Below are 22,397 nucleotides of genomic sequence, written 5' to 3'. Positions count from 1 at the left end.
GGGAGGCCGAGGTGGGCGGATCACAAGGTCAAGAGATTGAGACCATCCTGGCCAACATGGTGAAACCCCATCTCTACTAAAAATACAAAAATTAGACAGGTGTGGTGGTATGTACTTTTAGTCCCAGCTACTCAGGAGGCTGAGGCAGAAGAATTACTTGAACCGGGAGGCAGTGGTTGCAGTGAGCTGAGACTGTGCCCCTGAATTCTAGCCTGGTGTCAGAGAGAGACTCCATCTAAAAAAAAAAAAAAATTTACATGACATTTTGGCTTCAGAATTTGGTCATTCAGTAGTTTTTGAACTCAACTTAAAGGCTTAAAAAGATGGCTAGTGTAGACATCAGGCCATTTACCTTATTGTTCAACAAAGGCTATGGCTCTGTTACAATGAAAGTGAAATACCTGAACTATTTTTTTAATTGTCAAAGTGATCCAAAAGAGGTAGTTGTTTTAGTTGTCTCTGCTGTGAAAGTGATAATATTCCACATTCTTAGCACCTGTTCTATTAATACACATGCCTAGTCATGTGTTTTTCCTGTACCTTATCCTGAGTCAGTGCTATGCGAAGTGTGGTCCAAGTAATGGCTGGACTGTGAACTGTGGGTCTGACTATACAAATGACAAGTAAATGATTAGAAACCTTTATGGCATTTTGACATTGCCATGGCATTTTTATTGCATTTTATGAAAGAATCAGTTTGCAGTGAATTAGCAGGAGAACAGCCTGCTCCCTCACTGCAAAGCAGTTTGAGGAGCCCTATCCTAGACAGATAAATCCTGCACCCCCCTGACCTCTCAGCTGAAGTGCCATTTTCCCAGGACGCCTGCCCAATCTCATGTCAAATCCCCACGTTTATACTCTCATCATAATCTGGATCTTTAGGCCAAGGGCAGTGGCTCACACCTGTAATCCCAGCACTTGAGCAGGCTGAGGCAGGAGTAACGCTTGAGTCCAGGAGTTCGAGATCAGCCTGGGCAACACGGCAAAACCTTGTTTCTACAAATACGAAACTTAGCTGGGTGTGGTGACATGTGCCTGTAGTCCCAGCTACTCTGGAGGCTGAGGCAGGAGGATCGCTTGATCCTGGGAGGTGGTGGCTTCAGTGAGCTGAGATCATGCCACTGCAGTCTAGCCTGGGCAATAGAGCAAGATACTATCTCAATAATAATAATAACAATCTGGGTCTTTGCTTCCATTCTTCACAGTTGCAGTTTTATTCAGGTTCATGTCTGCTTCCCCTAGTAGACAGACACTCTGTGAAGGCGTCAACTGTTTCTGTTTATACTCATCATTGCGGTCCCAGGGCTTGGCACATAGGAGATACTTGAATGTATCTTGGGTGAATGATCATCCCCATGTTATCCTCCCTTATGGATTCATGAATGATTCTTTTTCTCCCTCAAGTTGTAGGAACTCACATCTTATCTTGCCTCCCGAATGGAGTCTCGACTGGCAGTACTGAGGATGGGATGCCAGGTGGACATAGATGCTATTCATCTTTAGACACCTTGCTGGCTTTCCTAGGCCTGTCTCCTTATAGCTCCACAGCAAGTTAGAAACATTTTCTAGCTCAAGTGATAGACTATTACTTGCCACAGCCTGTCTCAGACAACTAGTACAACTTTACAATTTAGTATAACCTAAAAGAACTTCTAATTTTGAGAAATAAGAAGTTATAACTTAGATATAATTTAGTCTATTTTTTAAAAAGGTAACTAATAACTTGTTCTCATCTGGGGAGTTGATAACGAAGCAACAGAATGCTTTGAACTTCCTGCTTCCTGAATCTACTCAGTGAGTTGTTATTTTAACATTAATGATTTAAAAAATTTTTCAAGCAAGGTTTCTTGATGATCTATAAACTTCGTGGTTTCTTGTTTTAGAAGTTGGAAGAAAATTTGGAATTTTTTAACATCCAAAGTTAAACTGGATGTCTTCTGGACTGTTTCTATGTCCAAAAAACATCGACTATGTATTTTGCTGTAGATTGAGATACCAAATCCACAGCAAAATAAAAAGTTATATCATAGGACACCACAGTCACACCATAGCTAACAGTTTGTTGGGTCCTATTATTTTCTTCAGTCCATGCTGATTATGTTTTTGTTGGGGGGGGTTGTCATTCAGATGGAACACCGACATCGGAAGAAAGACACCCCGGTGCAGGCAAGCAGTCACCACCTCTTTGTCCAGATGAAGAGCCTCATGTGTTCCAACCTGGGAGAGGAGCTGGAGGTCATCTTCTCACTCTTTGACAGTAAAGAGAACCGGCCAATCAGGTAACTGCATGTGGAGATAGAATTTGAATATCTTAATGTTAGAATGGTGGATATTTGTGATTGGCAAACTGTAAGATATATGATCTTGTGTACTTTTTACTCCATCAGCCTCAATTTTCTTACCAGTAGAACTCTGAGTTTCTAGGTTACCTGTCCTTTGGATGTTTCTGTGAGGGATGATGAATGCAACTTTCTATAGCCCTTTGAAAAATTCAAAAGGGCTATAGAATCAGAACAATTGATAGTAAATGGAAGTATGGCATTGATATCAAGTTTTTTATTTGTTTTAATCATTTTGTATTGATAACAAAAAGAAGATACAGATTCTCTGGAGAAGTTTGCTTATCACAGTCAGCATGTTATGTCATTTAGATTTTCAGTAAGCCATTATGTCATTCCTATCTTATCTGGATCAAATGGTTTAAAGAGGCAATTAAATACTTAGAAACTTTCCCATTAACATTTCAGAGCTGTGAGATGATAAACCATTTTCACATATTTCTTTTCCTTTATCAGTTCTCTGAGTCTTAGCTATTATAGTTCTCTTTTGGTTCTCTTTTGTCTTTCAATATTTAGTAAAAGACATACAGTGGATGGTTTGGTTGTTATTCAAAAGTCTCAACTCTTACTAAAACTTTTTGTCTAAAATTTTTAATATTTGTTTTGAAGTTAAGCACAAAGCTTACCATATTTTAAGTTAAAATTTTCATAGTTAAATTGACAATTTAAATTGAATCACACAAATCACACATAATGACCCAATTGTACCATGCTTTAAAAAAATACTTATCAGTAAACACTAACAATTTTAGGCAATAATGACCCAATTGCACCATGCTTTAAAAAAATACTTATCAAAAACACTAACAATTTTAGGCAATACAGAGTCACTTTTTTTTTTTTTTGAGATGGAATCTTCGTCTGTCATCCAGGCTGGAGTGCAATGGTGCAATCTCAGCTCACTGCAACCTCCGGCTGGGTTCAAGCAATTCTCTTGCCTCAGCCTCCCAAGTAGCTGGGATTATAGGCACCTACCACTACGCCTGGCTAATTGTTGTATTTTTAGTAGAGACAGGGTTTCACCATATTGATCAGGCTGGTCTCGAACTCCTGACCTCAGATGATCCACCCGCCTCGACCTCCCAAAGTGCTGGGATTACAGGCATGAGCCACTGCGCCCGGCCTATTGTCTTATGAACACAAAATCATCTTAGAGTAATTCTTTTCTAGTAAAATGGATTTCTTTTTCTAGGGAATATGTGTGAAGTTTACTTTTAATGTACTTACAGCCTTAAAATCTTTGTTGAAGTAATTTATCTTAGTCATTATCTACTAGTAAGTGTACTTTTTACTTCTTGACAGTGGACTATGTCCATAGAATTTAGAAAGTGGTGTTTTTGTGCAGCAGGGACAAAATTGATGAGGTGTGGAAATAACAGTGGTAATATAGTTTTAAAAAACCTACTTTCTACACTGTTAGAGGAAATGAATCAGTGTGTTAGAAGAACTTCGCCTCTTTACAAATCAGTACCACTAAGAAGGGAAGTAAAAGGCATGAAAAACTGATCTAAGCTACACTTTAGAAATGCAAAAGACTATTTAGAGATAATATTTGTTTACACATTGAAGTGTGTCTGGTTTATGGCTAGTTTAGTTTAACAAAATCTTTATAACATTGTCTGTATAATGTATGACCTCTTTAATATGCTTTCTAAACTATATGGAATGTAAAAGGAAGAAATAAAGTTATTCTTTTGCTCACTCCTGTTAAACTAAAGTTTTGTTTGTTTGTTTTTTTGTTTGCTTGCTTGCTTTTCTTTAAGGTAGAGTCTCACATTGTCACCCAGGCTGGAGCGCAGTGGCACATTCTCGGCTCACTGCAACCTCCACCTCCCGGGTTCAAGTGATTCTCATGCCTCAGCTTCCTGAGTACCTGGGATTATAGACACCCGCCACCATGCCTAGCTAATTTTTGCATTTTTTTTTTAGTAGAGACAGGGTTTTGCCATTTTGGCCAAGCTTGGTCTTGAACTCTTGGCCTCAAGTGATCACCCACCTCAGCCTCCCAAAATGCTGGGATTACAGGCATCAGCCACTGTTCCTGGTCACCTGTTAAAGTTTTTGTGGAATACAAACTCTCCTTTGCCACTAATGCTCAAATGGCCTTATCATAGGATTATATTAATTTGGGATTAATATTAGCTTGTCTCTAAATGTTATCTTACAAACATTTTCAAATTTTCTCAAACATTCCTTATAGTTGTTGATCTTCAGAGTGCCCCTTATTTTATTCCTATATACTTAGTAAAAGTAAGATAATCACCTGGGTACAGGGTCCGCCAAAATGTTGTGTTTGTGTTCCCCAAGTTCAAGCCAGGAGCTGGGCAGCTTTCCTGGTCTGTCACGTGGCTGGGCTACCATGCCTGCCTGCTCCCCTCTGTTGTCTCCCTCCATTTTTCCCTCCCTCACTTCCACCGTCACTCTCTCCTTTGTCGCCTTCCTCCCTATCCCTTTTCCTTCCTGTCATTCTCTCTGTATCCCCCGAGCTCTCTTTCTTTGTCTCTCTGCACGCGCACACACACACACACACACTCTCTCTCTCTCTCTCTCTCTCTCTCCTTCAATATCCCACCTGATCTGTAATGGTCCTAGGAGAAATCAAGTCAATCCCTTCCCACTGCTTCTCCTCACTGCATTTGGTTATCTGTGGCTCTCACCTCTCAAACTCACAATCACCATAAAGGTGATTGGCAAAAGAATGAATAAGAAGCACAGTATCTGCTTACTAGATGTTTGGAACAGTGTCAGATTTGTCTTCTTGATGTTTCTGAGACCTCAGGCCACACAGTGATTGTTTTCTTTTAGGAAGTGTTCAAAACCTTGTAATGAGTCAGTTTGGTTCAAACTGCCGGGAACACAAGGCAGTTCACCGTCCCTGCGTGAAGAGGCCTTAGGATGTACAGATCTGAAGACTGGGCTTGACTCTTGTCTCTGCAGTTGACGGTGACTCTGCAGCACTGACCCCTTTACTTCCTTCTATTTTTTCTTTCATCCTGGAACTGCTAACAGTTCTTGCTGCCTTTATCCCACTTGGCATAGGTAATGAGTATCAAATGCCCGCATCTTCTCAGAAAAAGGTACAGTGAATATGAGATATGATTTTAAGACATTGTTATATTTCTTCTTATTTGTGAGTGTTTTAAAATTTTGTATTTCTTTTAAATGTTTTATTTTAGAAACATTTCCAACATGTATTGTAAGGAACCCTTATGCACCCTCCACCAGTTTCAACAACTATCAGCAAAAGGTTGATCTTGTTTTAACCACATTCTTTTCCAATTTCTGTCTTTACCCCCAGATTATTTTGAATCAAATTCCTGACCTCGTAACATTTTCAAATGTAAAAATGGGATTATCATCTAAAAAATTAAGATTTCTTTAATATCACCAAATATTCATTTGGCATTGGATTCAGATTTCTCCTATTGACTCATAAATGTCATCTTACAAAATTGTTTAAGTTGAGACCCAGATAAAGGTTATATATTGCAGATAAGTCTTATATGTACATTTCAGCTCTAACTTCCCTCTCCATCTTAAATTCCTGGAACTTATTTTTCATTTGATTTATTTCTTTTTGAGAGTTGAAAGTCTGATTGCAGACAGTGAAAATCAGTAGACAAAAGATGGTATAGTTAAGTGAATGCTTCTGTTATTAAATAGGATGGTTAGTGCTCTAATTTACAAAAAGTAAAATGCCACAGGAAAGGAAGTCATTATACGAAAAATATTCTTGCACACTCATGTTTTCAACAGCACGATTTGCTGTTGAATGGAACTAGCCCAAATGCCCATCAATCAATGAGTGGACAAGGAAAATGTGAGATATATATGCGCCATGAAATACTCTTCAGGCATAAAAAGGAATAAAATAATGGCATTTGCAATAACCTGGATGGAATTGGAGACCATTATTCTAAGGGAAGAAACTCAGGAATGGAAAAGCAAACATTGTATGTTCTCACTCCTAAGTTGGAGCTAAGCTATAGGTACACAAAGGCATAAGAATGATACAAGACTATGAACTCAGGGGCAAGGGTGAGAGGGGGATTAGGGATAAAAGACTACACATTGGGTACAGTGTACACTGCTCGGGCGATGAGTGCACTGGAATTTCAGAAATCACCACTAAAGAACTTCTTCATGTAAAAAAATTCATAAAAACATTATAGGACAGAGAAGTAGAGATGTGGTAAAGCATGGGATAAGTGTTAATGTTAGAATGTAGGTAATATGTATACATGTGTTCACTGGAGATTTTTTTGTTTATATTAAATTCCCATAATAAATGCAAAAAAACTTTTTTTTTTTTTTAAGTAAAAGGCAGCCTAAATGATCTTTATGGCTCCAGTTTGATCACCGATCATAGAACGTTACCTTGTCCAGGTAGAAGTGGAGGGACCCACATGTGTAAACCTGTAGAGGACGGATTAGGAAATAGGGTGTTTATTCCTCATATAAGACAGGTAACTGGTTAGTACTTTGAAAAAGAAAATTTCCTCCTTTAAAAAGCAAACAGCCAGCATTTATTGAGCACTAACCATATGCCATACTCTGTTTTAAGTGCTTTAAATATGTTATTAGCAATAATTTTACAGATGAGGAAGCCAAGGCACCGAGAGGTTAGAGAAGGTGACCAGGCTTCTTAAGTGGCAAAAGGCAGAACAGAGCTGCAGACCCTGTGCTCTGGCCCCAAGCCTGCCCTCTGAACCACACCACCAGCGATCGCGTCAGAATCATTCCCTAAGTGCCTTAGTATTTGTCTGGAAATTTCTATAGTTGAACAGGATTTTATTGGTCAGACTTGGGGCTTTAGAGACTGATAGTCTTAATAATAAATTGTTATGACTCCTTGATAATAATACTGAAATTGATACAGGGCCTCAGAAATCATCTGTGCTATAGAAGTTGGGTTTTGAAATTGAGTCCTTCTCAAAATACTTCAAGAATAGCAAAGTGGCTCCTCCAGTTACCCATGGTGTGGAAAGGAAAGAAGGCCAAGAGAAAGAAGGTGGCCATGACCCCTGCTGTCTTGAAGAAGCAGGAGGCCAAGACAGTGATAAATCCCCAGTTTGAGAAAAGGCCTAAGAATGTTGGCATTAGACAGGACATCCAGCCTAAAAGGGACCTCCCCTATTTGTGAAACGACCCCACTATATTAGGTTGCTGATATCCCCCATGGGATGGCTGTTTGCCACAGCAACCTGATACAGTGGCTGGAAGCGCCTCCTGCGTTAACCAGTTCACTCATGCCTTGGACCAACAAACAGCTACGCAGTTGCGTAAGCTGACCCACAAGTACAGACCAGAGACAGAGCAAGAGAAGAAGAGGCTGTTGGCCCAGGCTAAGAGGAAAGCTGTGGCAAAGGAGATGTGCCCACTAAGAGACCACCTGTCCTTTGAGCAGGGTTAATACTATCACCACCTTGGTGGAGAACAAGAAGGCTCAACTGATGGTGATTGCACATGACATGGATGCCATTGAGCTGACTGTCTTCCTCTCTGCCCTGTGTCATAAAATGAGGGTCCCTTATTGCATTATCAAGGGGAAGGCAAGACTGGGACATCTAGTCCACAGGAAGACCTGCACCACTCTTGCCTTCACACACTTTAACTTGGAAGACAAAGGAGCTTTGGCTAAGCCAGTGGAAGCTATCAGGAACAATTACAACGACAGATAAGATGAGATCCACCATCACTGGAGAGGCAGTGATCTGGGTCTAAAATCTGTGACTCACGTTGCCAAGCTGGAAAAGGTAAAAGCTAAAGAACTCACCACTCAACTGGGTTAAATGTACACTGTTGAGTTTTTTGTACATAAAAATAATAATTATTCTTAAAAAACAAAATGGCAAATTGGCATCAATTCTTACTGTATGCTAGTGATCAAAATAATAGATTAAGTACTCAGATGTGTCCAATACAAATGGAGCCAGCATGTAAAAGTATTCCCCTTCTCTTTCACACAGTGGAATTGTGAAGCACGTAATATCTCCTCAGTATCAGGAAGAGTGCATTTCCTGATAAGAACTTATCATTGAAGCTGGGCCATATTTAGAAAACCCATTAATTTTGCCTCAAAACAATTATGGAATCTGGCTGAAGGCAGCCCAGAATGTTAGGCCTGCAAAGTGTGTTCTGGACACCTCTTGGAGTGACTAAAGATTCAGGCCCATTCCAAAAGCGTCCTGCTCAAACACACCTACTCCAGGCCCCTTTTCCAGTTAATCTTCCTCACTTGTTTCTGTTACAACATCAGCCCAGACTCTCCTGAAGGCACAGCTACACTGGAGCAGCAAAAATCACATGCTTATTTGAGATGTGTATGGTCTTGACACAGTTTCTCTCTATAAAAGATAATTATTAGTCTTATAAAATGAGTTTGCCAGATTTTTACATGAGCCAATTTTTTTTAGAGAATATTTATCTGGTTGAAAGTTTATGATTTCTTCAGCCCACAAGGGTATAGCTGGGAAAGGCAGGGAATCAATTCTCTGCAAATCATCTGTAATTTTATTACATTCATTTAACACTTACATAATGCTTATTATATTCCAGGCATTATTCCAAGCTCTTTAAGAAATATTAGTTTAATTAGCCCTTGTAACACTCTATAAAGTGGATACTACTAAGTTTTTATAGCTGGGGAAACTGAGACACAGAGATTTTGTTTGTTTGTTTGTTTTTTAAATAACTTTCCCAAGGTCATACAGCTGATACATGGTGGAGCTGGTGTTCTAACATGGCGGTTTATGCAGGAATTGGTATTCTTAAACACTGCTCCACACCCATACTCATCATGTACAATATCTATTAGATTCTGTATTCTTCATCCACCTGTTTTTACTGACCAGAGTATAATAAGGGGTCTGTGGACGGTTTGTTGTTTTAAGCAACTAGAGTAGGAGGGACTTGACATCGTTAAGAATTGACAGGAAAGATCCAGTAATGAGGGAGAGGGGAAATCACTGTTCGTTCAAGGTGCCTTAGGAGGCATCAGGAGACAGATTTGAGTTTGCAGGTGAGGAGATTAGCCATGGGCCAGAGAAAGGAAGAAACAGAAGAATGTGGACTTGCATAAACTGAGGTATAGGATTGGGCATATGAGCTTTTGTTGCATAAAAACAAACTGCTTAGCATTATTTGCTACTGTGTCTCCTTTAGCTTGCATTTAAAATTGGCTTCTGTACTACATGATGATCGAAAGAGTCATGGTGTTTATGCCTTCCATAAGTTATGCAGCTATGGATGTGTATATTAATTCTTATCTTTCCTATTTTGGCATATGTCAATTAATCTACAACAGACAGTAAATTATACAGACCAGTGAAAACAACGCTGTTCACTGATTGACTACCTCCCTTATAATTTTCATTACTTTGTTTACTGATGTACTCTAAGACTTCATGAGTTAAAGTTGTAAATTTGTCTTGGGACTAATCTATTAATGTATTTCATTATCATCAGAGAATATATTTAATAGGACCTGAGTGCCACCAGTTGGTACTGAGCTGGCATAGGGCTGCTCATGCATGTGAGCTGCTGGCGTGGGCTTTTATTTGAGAAAATAGCAACAGGGTAGTACTTCTTGAAAAAGTGTTATCCCAATGATTAAATACAAAAAGTCTTATCCTAGTAATTAAGTACAGATGAAGTTTACTGACTGTTTGTGACTTATTCACATACTTTTCGGAAGCTAGGTATTTTTCCTAACATCACACCATTAAACTCTCCATTTTTCTTGAAATGCTTCATTTCCATATAAATTTTATATTGCTTATAATTACCTTATATTTGGTATATCATTCCATTCATTTAAGGAAAGGAATGAATGCAATTGGTGAGGTACAGATTTTTTAACATATGGAAATGTGGATTCATACTGAACTCTGAAATACATCTGGATATCTCTTCACCCCTAAGACACATAACTTTCTGTGTTTTGTGCACTACATAGTAACCTAAGTGGCCAGATTCTGGAGTCAGATGGCAAGAGTTCAAGTCCTGGCTTTGTCATTTAGTAGCTACATCAGCTTTGGCAAGTTCATTCATGTCTCTCAAGGCTGTTAACTTGTCGGCTAAGCAGAGACAATAATAATACTTTTCCATGGGATTATTGGAGGATTAATGCTACTGTAATACTTTCCACCTGATAATTGGTCAGTAAATCTTAGTTATTAGAATGATTATTTTTTAAAACCAGTACAGAAAAATATACTTTAAAATAACCAGAAATAATAATGTGTTGGTTGCTCTTGAAGTCTTAAATATGTTCTGAGGAACAATTTTTTTTAGGTATATGGCATTATAGTTATGTAATATTTAGAGAGACCTACTAGTAAACAGATAAAATGGAATCAGAGGTATAATTTGCTTTAAAATACTTCACCAATGGAAGAACAAGAGAAAGAAGCAAAAAGAAGAAAAATGACAAAGTATGTGGAGAAAGTATGACAAAATTTCTTGGTTATGAATTCCCTGTGATAGGTATATAAGCTCTTGGTTGAATTTCTAGCATATAATATATATAGTTAATGAATTACCTGCTTAACATTTATTAATGTTTTCTGTATATAGGTGATAAAGCAATGAGAAAAGACATTTTTTTCCAATCTCTTTAAAGAATATTAGATTGGTTATGTCACTAGCTCCATAGATGATGGTCTGAATTCCATTTTACCTAGAATAATATACTTGTTATATGAACTGACAGTTATGTTTTTCATAATGTATTTGGCAAAACTGAAGAGGAGTATTTTCCTAATGGTCTAGGATATTGAGTATTATATCACACTTAGGTTATAATAATACTCCCCTTGAGCATGAGCCTTGACTTAGATTTAAAATAGGCAGCTTTTAGAAGATTACTAAAGATTCTGTGAGAGAAAATACCTTGTGTGCTTAAATCCTTAAAGAATTTTTGCCTTACAGGCAAAATCAGTACCACCTTCCTAGAAATTCTAAAGAAGTGTAAGTTTAGCCTTCCAAAGGTGAGGGATTTCCATTTATAAGAATGCACGTTACTTCTACCCATTTGCTTGTTCATTCACTTACTCTGAAAGTGTGTAAGAGTAAATGAAGTGTTGTGTACCAGCTGTACGAGGCTCTTTGAACCTTTTTAGAAGTTCAAAGGTGAACCCTGAAGCAATGGTAGGGGGGATCCAGGCACAAGTGACAGAATCTAGTTTGAAAAAGAGGAAGGACACTTCTTTTATTAATGTGGAAGATGAGGGCAGTGAAATGGGTGTAAAATGCTGAGATGTAATCAAGAGACTTTGGGTTTGTGGCCTTGATCTTTTTTAAGTAAAGGGGGAAACTAGATCAGCTGCCATTGGAGAGCAAAAGAGAGGACAGGGGTAGTTGAGGACTGAAAGTGAGTTGTAGGAGGAAGGAAAGTAGACTTGGAGCAAACATGTGATAGGGATCCATCAATCCAACCCCTGGGCATGCATCTAAAGGAAATGAAACCAGTGTATCCAAGAGATATCTGCACTTCCATATTTACTGCAGCACTATTGACAATAGCCAAGATGTGAAGTCAACCTAAGTGTCCATCGACAGATGAATGGATAAAGAAAATGTGGTATATATACCCTATGGAATACTATTCAGCCTTACAAAGAAGGAAATTCTGTCATTTGGGACAACACGGATATACCTGGGGGATATTATGTTGAGTGAAATAAGCCAGGCACAGAGAGACAAATAGTGCATGTTCTCACTGACATGTGGAGTATAAAAAGTTGAACTCAGTAGCAGAGAGAAGAAGGGTGATTATCAGGGGTTAGGGGAGGGAATTTTGAAAAATAGGGTACAAAATTTCAGTTCGATAGGAGAACTAAGTCCAAGAGAGCTATTGTACAACATGGTGGTTATAGTTAATAGCAATGTATTATATACTTGCACATTGCTGAGAGAGTAAATTTCAAGTATTTTCATCACCAAAAATAAAAGCACATGAGGTAAAGCACATGTTTTACCTCACGGTAGATTAGCTTGATTTAGCCATTCCACAATGTATACATATTTCAAAACAACATGTTTTATTTAGAATTGATAAATATATACAATTTTTATTTATCAATTCTTTTTTTTTTTTTTTTTTTTTTTTTTTTTTTTTTTTTTTTTTTTGAGACAGTCTTAGTCTGGAGCAAGACTCTTACTTACAGTCTTAGACTGGAGTGCAGTGGTATGATCTTGGCTCACTGCAACCTCCGCCTCCCAGGTTCAAGCAATTCTCTGGCCTCAGCCTCCTTAGCAGCTGGGACTACAGGCGCATGTCACCACGCCCAGCTAAATTTTTGTATTTTTAATAAAGACAGAGTTTCACTGTGTTAGCCAGGATGTTCTCGATCTCCTGACCTAGTGATCCATCTGCCTTGGCCTCCCAAAGTGCTGGGATTACAGGTGTGAGCCACTGTGCCTGGTTCATTTATTTTCAATTCTAAATAAATGAATAAGTAAAATGTTAAAAATGTATAAATACTGCAGTGTCAAAAAGAAAAGTGTGATAGAGACTGAGTGAGGGCTCATAGAATTGCTGAGTGCAGTGAGACACGCACCAATGTGAGACATCTGAAATTGCTAGTGCATCTGGGCTCCCAACTTAGCTTTTGCTGGACGTGCTTAGCAAATAGGGGTCAGAAGCAGGCGATAGGGTTGGGGACTGAAACATCATAGGTGGAAAGGAATGAGATAATTTAGAATTCTGTGTCACAAGGAGAATCTAAGAAGTTACCATCGTTGCTTCCAATGGGTCTCTTCAGAGATTGATACAGTCTAATAGCTTTTTGGCTTTAAAAGGAAAAGAAAGAACCATCTTCTTTTGAAAAGACTCAGTTGCTAGGAAAATTTTTCAAGAACTTACAGAAAGAACTGTTAGGGAGAATTGTTGTTTGGCCCAGACTAGTAAAAAATGCTAATATTTTTGTGTATGTATGCTAGTACATGGCACAGTTAAGAGAGCAGTTATGGCTTCTTAATTCCATCCACTGTGCTAGCATTTCTTGTTTCATACATTATTTACAACTTATAGTATGATCACACAAGTTCAGCATCTATATTGTTACATAAATTAGGAGCATTTATTGTTTTGAACATCAGAAATCAGGGGCATAGATCCCTTTTTGTAGTTTCTTGTTGTAAAATCAACTAAAAAATGTGACCTTTCCAAAGCAGAGTAATAATGTAGGGAAATTGTCTGACTGGCCAGACATGCAGGGAGTACAACTTTGAGAACAAAAATAGATGGAGAAGGCATTCAAAGACCCTCCTTGGATTGTGGCAATATCAACTATTCTATACGGCCCAGAGCATTTCCTGCCATGTCTAGACATGCTGGCACAGATTTCTCTGTGGGTGTCTGCCTGTCAGTGACCCACAGCAACCTTCCCTCAGGCCTCCTGTTGAAAGGCACTCCTGCTTTCCGTCTGCCTCTTCTCTGTCATTTGATTGTTCCAGCAGGTGCATGAAATGTAGGATTGTTGTCACTTCAGAGTTAATCAGATTTGTGGTTTACACCCCCTTTGGTCACACTGACCAAATAATTGCTTTAGAGATGTTGTGATATCAATAATGGGAGAGTTTTCAGTATGAAATGAGCGGGGAGGAGGATCTAAATTAATACAAAACAAGCAAAGAAATGCTTTTATTAATACTGAGAGCAACCAGGGTAGAACTGATTCACTTTTTTCTCTGTAGCATTTTAAGAGCCATACAATTCTAGTTGTTTTTGAAGTTGTAAATTGCTGCATCATTATAATGTGCTATTATAATAACAGGTGGCTAGAAATTCCAAGTTTCAAAAAACCAAAAACTCATAGAGCCAGTGAACTCAGATCTGGCTTTCTCTTTCTCTTTCACTCTAAGCTCTGATTATTCTAGATGCTTGTCTCTTTTTACTTAAATAGTGCAGAATTTTAGAAGGTGACCAGAAGGTCCTTTACCCCCATTCCTGTGTTTTAAAAGATAACCAGACCGATATTCTTTTCACAGATTCGGGTCATCTCTCTCTTTCTTCCTTTGGACTGTGTCTGCTACCCATAGGGTATTCAGAATTGTTTAGTTTTCCTAAGTTCTCTGAAAGATAAGCTATGGTCACACATAGCAACTCACCTCACAAGGTCTTCTTTGGTATTCAATGTCATTTATGTTGTAAGACGGCTCAGCATTAACAAAGGAATTATTAATGATGTATTTCTTGTTAGTCCCTTTTCTAAAGATAAGACTTTGCCCTTCATCATCTAGATGTTTCCAGCACCTTGTAGAGTGCCTGACACAGGGTGGGGATTGATGCCATTAACGGAAGCTTACAAGTCTTTCATTGTTGTTGAGGCAAAGCATTAAGAGATCATGCTATTATTATCTTAATATTTGCTATCATCTTTCCACTGCAGTGGGGATGTGCTGATTAAGAAGAGAGAGTGCTCGAAGTGTTGAGTGCGCCAAAAATGTTTATAGAGTCATTTCATGTTACACAGTGTTAGTAAGAACTACGCTCTCAGCCCTGTCTCTAGGGAAACATCATTTGCAAACACGGTCATGCCAAAAAGTACATAAAAATTGTCAGATAAATGTATAGCATCTTCCTGTAAGTATTTGCATGTAGAGATTTTGGACTACACGTTAAACAGAGACTGCATCTTCTTTTTATTTCAGTTGAGCTTTATAAAGTTCACACTATTCCTGTGGAATTGCTGATGTTCATATGTTCATTCATTCATTTATTCAGCAAACAATTATTGCTGTCCTTCTCAGGGCCACATATCACTGAATAAAACAGTATCAAAAAATTCCTACTTTCACACCATTTATTAATATGTTGTAAGACAATTCGACATTCACAAAGGAATTAATAATGATGCTGTCCTTGTTAGTTTCTTTTCCAAAGATAAGACTTTGCCAGCAGACAGAGCTTACAGTCTACTGATGTTCAAAATACTCGAGCAAGTATTTTTTCCAGGGTGTTTAGGGAAATAGTATACCTCTGAGGATTTTACTTGAAGTGAACTTTGGGATTTCTAAAGTCTTCTGAACTTAGAGTCATGGCTATCTTTCTTAAATCAACAATCAAAATCATTTCCTTAATTCAACAGTTTCTGTATCATTCCTTTGTGTGGTATCCAGTATGCAGTTTTTATTTCGCAAAGGTGTTTCACATGCCTAAAGCAATGGTTCGTAACCTTTTCAGTGCCTAAGATTTCTTTTTAAAAGTACGTCAACTACAGAATTCCACAGAAAATAATATACTTGTTCTCATAGACATTAACATTTGCCTGTTCAGCTTTATAGCTTCCAGGTCAAAAAAGCACCTGATCTTCAAAAAATATAGTTGAATGAGTCATCTAATTAATAAATAATATTTAAGGATGCTTTAGATAATTTTCATTTTTTAAAGCTGTAATGAATATAAAGAATCTGTCAGTAAACTTGTGTCCAATGGTAAGCTATTGAAATGAAAATTTGATTTTGGCTTATAAACCCGAATGTATCTGAGGCAGATCTCAATTGATTTAGTTTATTTTGCCAAGGTTAAGGACATGCACCTAGGTGATGGGTCTGTGCCATTCTTCGAAGATGAGAATATTGAGAGCTTCAGTATTTAAAGGGGAAAGGCAGGCTGGAGGGGAAAGAGGGAGTTGGTCACATTACTGAATCCACATGTTGCAAGGGAAAAAGAGTAGGTACAGGAATAGTCAATTATGTGTTCATCTCAGGCTCAGTAAATTAACACTTTATAAACAATTAGGTGAACATAGAGTAGCTACCTGTGGAGATATGTAACCTTTTATCTGTAGTTCTCTGCTTCGGAACAAAAGGAAAGGCAGCTTCTTGCAAGACTCAGCTTTTAGCTTAATCTTTTTCCCTTTGGCAGAGGGAACTGGGGGTCCCAAGTTTTTATTTTCCTTTCACAGACTTAATTCCATTAAAAAAAAGAAAATCTTTTTAAGATAATAAATGTATGAAAGATTTATTATACTTACTGTTTTTGCAGGACTTGAATTACGTGGATTTTTAGTACTTATTCTGTGTTTATTTATGGCTTTTTGCCTTTTTAAGAAACTGCATGCATCAACTCAGAGTACTTATAAAGAGCTCAGGTTTACTTTAACATTCCTTATTATAGACACATTCCTAATGAAAAGATGTTAGAAAGGTCAGAATAATTTCTGAATATATATCAGAGTGATTCTTTTCTCATAAAAGGTCACAGATGCAGTATTTACAATGATCAAATGATATAAATTCCCACAACAATAAGCATAACACATTCTGCCCACATACAGGCTTTCTTATTTCGTGGTGCCTGTTTCTGTTAACCAGATCCTATCTGTGCCTACTTTTGGTTACTTCTCTAAGGAACTCATTTTTTAGTGAAATTCTTAATGAGTTCCCTAGAGAAGACTCAAGCAAGTATTTTTCTCAGTTTAGTTATACAGTAGGCCTCTTTCTAAGGATTTTACCTGAAATGAACTTTGGGATTTCGAAGGTCTCAAGTATTCAGAACTTAAAGTCATTGCTGTCTTTTCTTAACAGTCAATCAAAATCATTTCTTTAATTCACTCACTTAATGTCAATTACTTAATCTGGTAACAGCACAGAAGATGTGAAACAGCAGCTGATCTGAACATTATTTGTTTATAATTTTAAAGAGTGTTATATCTCTTTTTTTAATTAAATTTTACCTTCCTAAAAATTCTTTCCTAAAATTTTACCTTTCCTAAAAACAAAGATATTTGTTTCAGATATCTTTATTTTTATGCAAAGGAAAATAGCATGAAGTGCTTTATAGCAATCCTGGCTAGTTAGTAAGAAAGAATTGGTTTGTTATTGAAAATTGGAGTTGACCATACTTTAAAAATATATCTCCTGTTGGCCTGGCGTTGTGGCTCACCCTGTAATCCCAGCACTTTGTGGGCTGAGGAGGGCAGATCACTAGGTCAAGAGTTCCAGACCAGCCTGACCAACATGGTGAAACCCCTTATCTACTAAAAATACAAAAATTAACTGAGCGTGGTGGCGCACATCTGTAACCCCAGCTACTCGAGAGGCTGAGGGCAGGAGAAGTGCTTGAACCTGTGAGGTGGACATTGCAATGAGCCAAGATCGTGCCACTGCACTCCAGCCTGGGTGACAGAACGAGACTCTGTCTCAAAAAACAAAGATGTATCTACTGTTGTATCATTCAACTAAATCAGAATTCTTTATGTCCCAATAAAGCCATCGCATCATTTGGTTGCTTAGTCTTCAACACCCAATTATTTGTAAGGTGCATATGGGCTTGAGCATTAATATTTTTAAAATAAAACAGCATCTATCTCCTCTTTAGGTAAACTCCGGAAACAGTTGTATCAAAGATCTTCCTCTTTCCATTTCCCTTTAATCAGAAGAGCTCATGACTCTAACTTTGCTGTAGTTTTAAAATTAGAAAGCACATTAATAGTCTTATCGAGGAAGACTTGCTTGAGAAGTTGCTTTCATTTATTGCCAAGGAAAAATTCTGTCATTTGTGTTGTCACTGGGAGAAAGAGGGGAAAAGTCTTTGACCCTAAGATACCAGGCGTACATTGCCTGTTTTCTGGTATACATGACTGTCATAAAACACAATTCAGCAATTCTGATTAATTAAGACTAGGGCTTTCGGGTAAAAATAGTGATCCTTTAACATGGCTGGGCTTTAAACAAACAGGAAGCTATTAGGTCCATCCTGACTCAGTCAGTCAGGATCTCCAGGGTGGGGCCTGGGCTTTGTACAGCTCACCAGGAGAATATTTTACACAATCAGGATGGGAACTGCTGATTAGAAGGCCTGTAGGTCTCTTCTGTTTACTACTGATTATTCCCTTTACATACTGTACATAGGGCACCTATTCTCATGTCCTTTGTCTCTGCAATCATGAGCCCCAAAGCCCATAGTCCAGAGGCCACTGCAGAGCTGCCAGCACACCTTCCAGCTGCTTCCCAAGGTATCCTGCCTGAACTGAGGAAGCACCAGTTTCTTGGGGGCATAAATACAGCAATTGATAGAGCAGCCGGAGCTGTTTCGACTTATCCTTTGCCACTCATTCTAGGAGAGAGCACAATAAGAGGTCTCTTCATAGTGCTGCGGTGGAATCTAATTTTTTCTTTAACCCTCATAAGTTCTTAGTTGGAATGGTCCTTTTTATCAAAATACAAATTAAAAAGAGAAAAACAGAAGTTTACTAACATGCATATTTTATACTCACATGGTATATATTAATACCTAGGGAATGAGAAATTCTCAAAGAGGTGGCTTTGAATTCCAGCTTATATAGCATCTTCAAGAAAGAACAGTAAAGCTTGGAGAAATGACAAAAACCAAAGAGGACTTGAAGTGTCTCGGGAAGGCAACTTCTAGGAAGGCAAGTAACTGGCAGACAAAGGCGAGTTGGTCAAGAGTGTTGGCAGGGATACCTGTGGTGCCATCTCCAGGCCTGCAACGTTTAAAGTTGTCATCACTCTGTTCTCCCTGGTAGAAGAAAGGGCAGGCCCGTGACCTTACCTCCCTGAATGTGCCTGATCTTGTTTGATCTCAGAAACTCAGCAAGGCCAGACCTGTTAGTACTTTGATGGTATAAGAGGGACAAGATTTCTTTTGTTTTTGTACATCTTTGCATTGCCTTTAGGCAATTAGAGGGAAGGCAGAGAGCTTTCCAGCACCTACTTCTTAATTGCCTTTAGCTCAATAATTCTTACGCCAAAGGGGCATATTTTGGGGTGCCATATTCTGGTCTCCACAGCAGATTGCTGGATATATCTTATACTGTTAGGCAGAACATTTGAGAGAATGCAGGAGAAGCAGTGAAATAGAAACAATTCAGATCACCTTACGTTTGTATTCTATTGCCTTTTAGGGAGAGGCTCCAGGGTCAGCACTGTGGAACCATCCTCTTAGCTCTTCTCATTATTCCTTCATCCGTCTTACCACCCCTTAGCTTTTCGTGTGTCTCTCTTCATATGTACTCAGTGTAGAATGGGAATTAATTGTTATCCTTATACTCCTCACACAGCATAGGCATAGTTATTTTATTTTTTTTTGAGGCAAAGTCTCATTCTGTTATCCCATCTAGAGTGCAGTGCTGCAATCTCAGCTTATTTTAACCTCTGCCCCCTGGGCTCAAGTGATCCTCCCACCTGAGTCTCCTGAGTGTCTGGGATTACAGACATGCACCACCACACCCAGCTAATTTTTTTTTTATTTTTTGTAGAGACAAGGTTTCACATTGAGGCTGGTCTTGAATTCTGGGGCTCAAGTGATCTAGCCACTTCTGCCTCCCAAATTACTGGAATTTCAGGCATGAGTCACTGTGTCTAGCTTAGCATAGTTCAATTTAAGACAAATGACTGCTTTTTCAAATATGCTGCATGGGCTTTGGTTTGGGCTTTTTTTTTTTTTTTTGTAAAATTGGTTTGTATGAGTATAAAAGAATATGACAGTTGTTTTTCAAATTAGTTTACTAGAACATGACCGTCTAAATGTTTTCTCTCTTGTTACTGTTCTTCATGGAGAGCATAAATCTATTTCAATGATATTTAACTGTCGAAAATTTTTTCAAGTGTTCTTTGTAATTTTTTGTGGATTAATTAACTTGCTAATCTTTCTCACAACATGTTTCAACCCAAGATACTACCCAGTCATATATTTTGGGATAAAAGTAAATGTATAACTTTCATGTTGATTGAATCACTAGACAGCCTTGCTTCTTATGTGAGGTGAGCTATAAAAGTGATAAATATAAATCCATGCAGAAAAAAATAATTTTTATGTGAAATATAGAAATATATTTCATATAAAATATCAAATTTTTTGTATTGGCCTTCCCAACTGAAGGATGACTTCTACTGAGTGGTTTATAAGGAGGCACAGAGGACAGGAGCATCCTACTGAGAAATGGAAGAGAAGCATCAAGACCTGCAGGTCACTACTGTGCCTCCTATGTTATTTGCATCAGCAGGAAGAACATTTCTATCAACCTATGCTGTGAAACACACTTATCATCATTAGATCCTTTTTGACTACATCAGAATATCAGTAGTTCAACTGAGCAGTTGGTCGCAGGTATAATCCCCCTACATAGATACATTGTGGCTTTTGTTTTGTTTTGTTTTTCCGTTTGGCTTCATGCAGTTTTGTTTGTTCATTCATTTATTTTGATTTGTTGTTGTTGTTGTTTTCCCAGACAGGGACTTTGTTATCTTGCCCAGATGGGACTTGAACTCCTGGGCTAAGTAATCCACCCGCCTCAGCCTCCTGAGTATCTGGGACAACTGGAGTGTAACACTCTGGCCATTTTGTAATTATCACGTTTTAATTTTATGAAGAATATTCACACAAAACCTGTTGGTTTGTGTGATATAGTTAGTCTTGCTCTTCTTTGTCCATTTCATTCTTTTTTTTTTTTTTTTTTTTTTTGAGGCAGAGTTTTACTCTGTCGCCCTGGGGGAGTGCAGTGGTGCAATCATCGCTCACTGCAGCCTCAGCCTCCTAGCCTCAAGCAATCTTCCCACCTCAGCCTTCTGAGTAGCTGGCACTACAGGCATGTGCCACCATGCCTGGCTAAATTTCTTTCTTTTTTTTTTTTTTGTAAAGGTGGGCTCTCACTGTGTTTCCCCAAGTTGGTTTTAAACTCTTGGGGTCAAGCAATTCTCTCACCTCAGCCTCTCAAAGTGCTGAGATTACAGGCTGTTAGCCACCATGCCAGGCCTTCTTTGTCCATTTCTGAGGTGCTCTATTCTTTTAAAGACAGGATTGCATTGCAGTTAAAAGCTAAGACTCTCAAATCGTACTCTGGAATTTAATATCCTGGCCCCATCCCTGACCACACAGCTTTGGCTAACTTATCTAATACCTCTCAGCCCCACCTTTCTCACTGGGGTAGCAAATGGGCATGACAGTGGTTTCCACCTCCAGTTAGGAGAATTAAATGAGAAGAGCTATATAAAGTATAAGTCATAGGGTCTCGCACAGGGTACGCATCTGCCTTTATCATTTTTCACAGGGATGCTTATTTATATACTTATTTCATTATCTTGATGTCATCAAATCATTGTTGGAGGAAGAAAGGTTATAAATAATAAATAATTGTAATTTGTTATTATTTCCAAAGAACAACTTAGTCACTGTTGATTTGTAGTATCATGATTTATAATGACTCATACACGGAATTGAGGTGAGCACTAAATTTCTCCTGCAGAGAGATTTCCTCTGGAAGAACATGGCAGTATATGGGGAAGTCAAATAATTATTTTTCTCTGCTGTTAATAATATCAACCCTCATTTCTCAGTGTTTCTAGAAATGTTCTATTTGGCTATTCATTCTTTAAGAAGAGGAAGATAGTGTTCCCATTTGAAAACATATCATTATGGCTTTTTTTTTATTACTATGTGTTGAATATAATAAAGATATAAAATGTTCATGGGGTTAGCATTAAATGGCATAATCTGAAATCTGGAGGTGCCGTGAAGTTAATGTGAGAATCTCAAGTCTGGTCATGAGGCATCATGGATTGAAATATCTTTTTGCAGAGTTTCATACAATTTCCTACCATAAAGGACATGATGAGAAAGTTAGGAGAGAATTAAAGCTTTCCAGCCATTTGGGTGTTGCTATATTTTGTCCTAAATGATTACATTTGGTTCGTCTTATCAAACATCTAGGAATACCAAATCATTCACTAGAATTTGAAGATACAATAGAATAGTATGTATTTATATGGGCCTGTATTCTAGTTGCTTATAATATAGTAGGAAAGAAACATATAAACCTGTCTTCTGCTTAGGAAAAAAGTCTAAATAATGTAACGGAGGTGTGCACATCTTGCAAAGACATTCTTTAAGTTTACAAAAACTAATTTTGTCGTCTGATCATACTTACCACAGAGTTGTAATCAAATAGACTTAGAACTGAGTGTCAGACATATATTTCTATGTGGCCACAAAAGTCTGCACGAAATATTTGGAGAATTTCAAAAGATGTGCCAGAATGCAATATTATTGGCCAGGCATGATGATCATGCCTGTAATCCCAGCACTTTCGG

At 38.1% G+C, this 22,397-nt stretch overlaps 1 protein-coding gene across 1 annotated transcript in view; it reads left to right on the top strand.

The window, feature by feature from the left end:
- DOCK4 (dedicator of cytokinesis 4) overlaps positions 1-22,397 on the top strand; it is a 402,523-nt gene that overhangs the window by 238,137 nt on the left and 141,989 nt on the right. The window contains exon 8 of the mRNA XM_017535020.2: positions 2,128-2,279. Within this exon, the coding sequence (XP_017390509.1) occupies positions 2,128-2,279 (152 nt within the window). The remainder of the gene's footprint in view (positions 1-2,127; positions 2,280-22,397) is intronic.

This window comes from Cebus imitator, unplaced genomic scaffold, assembly GCF_001604975.1.
Source record: "Cebus imitator isolate Cc_AM_T3 unplaced genomic scaffold, Cebus_imitator-1.0 Scaffold90, whole genome shotgun sequence".
Taxonomy (NCBI): Eukaryota; Metazoa; Chordata; class Mammalia; order Primates; family Cebidae; genus Cebus; species Cebus imitator.
This window is presented reverse-complemented; position numbering and strand designations above follow the sequence as displayed.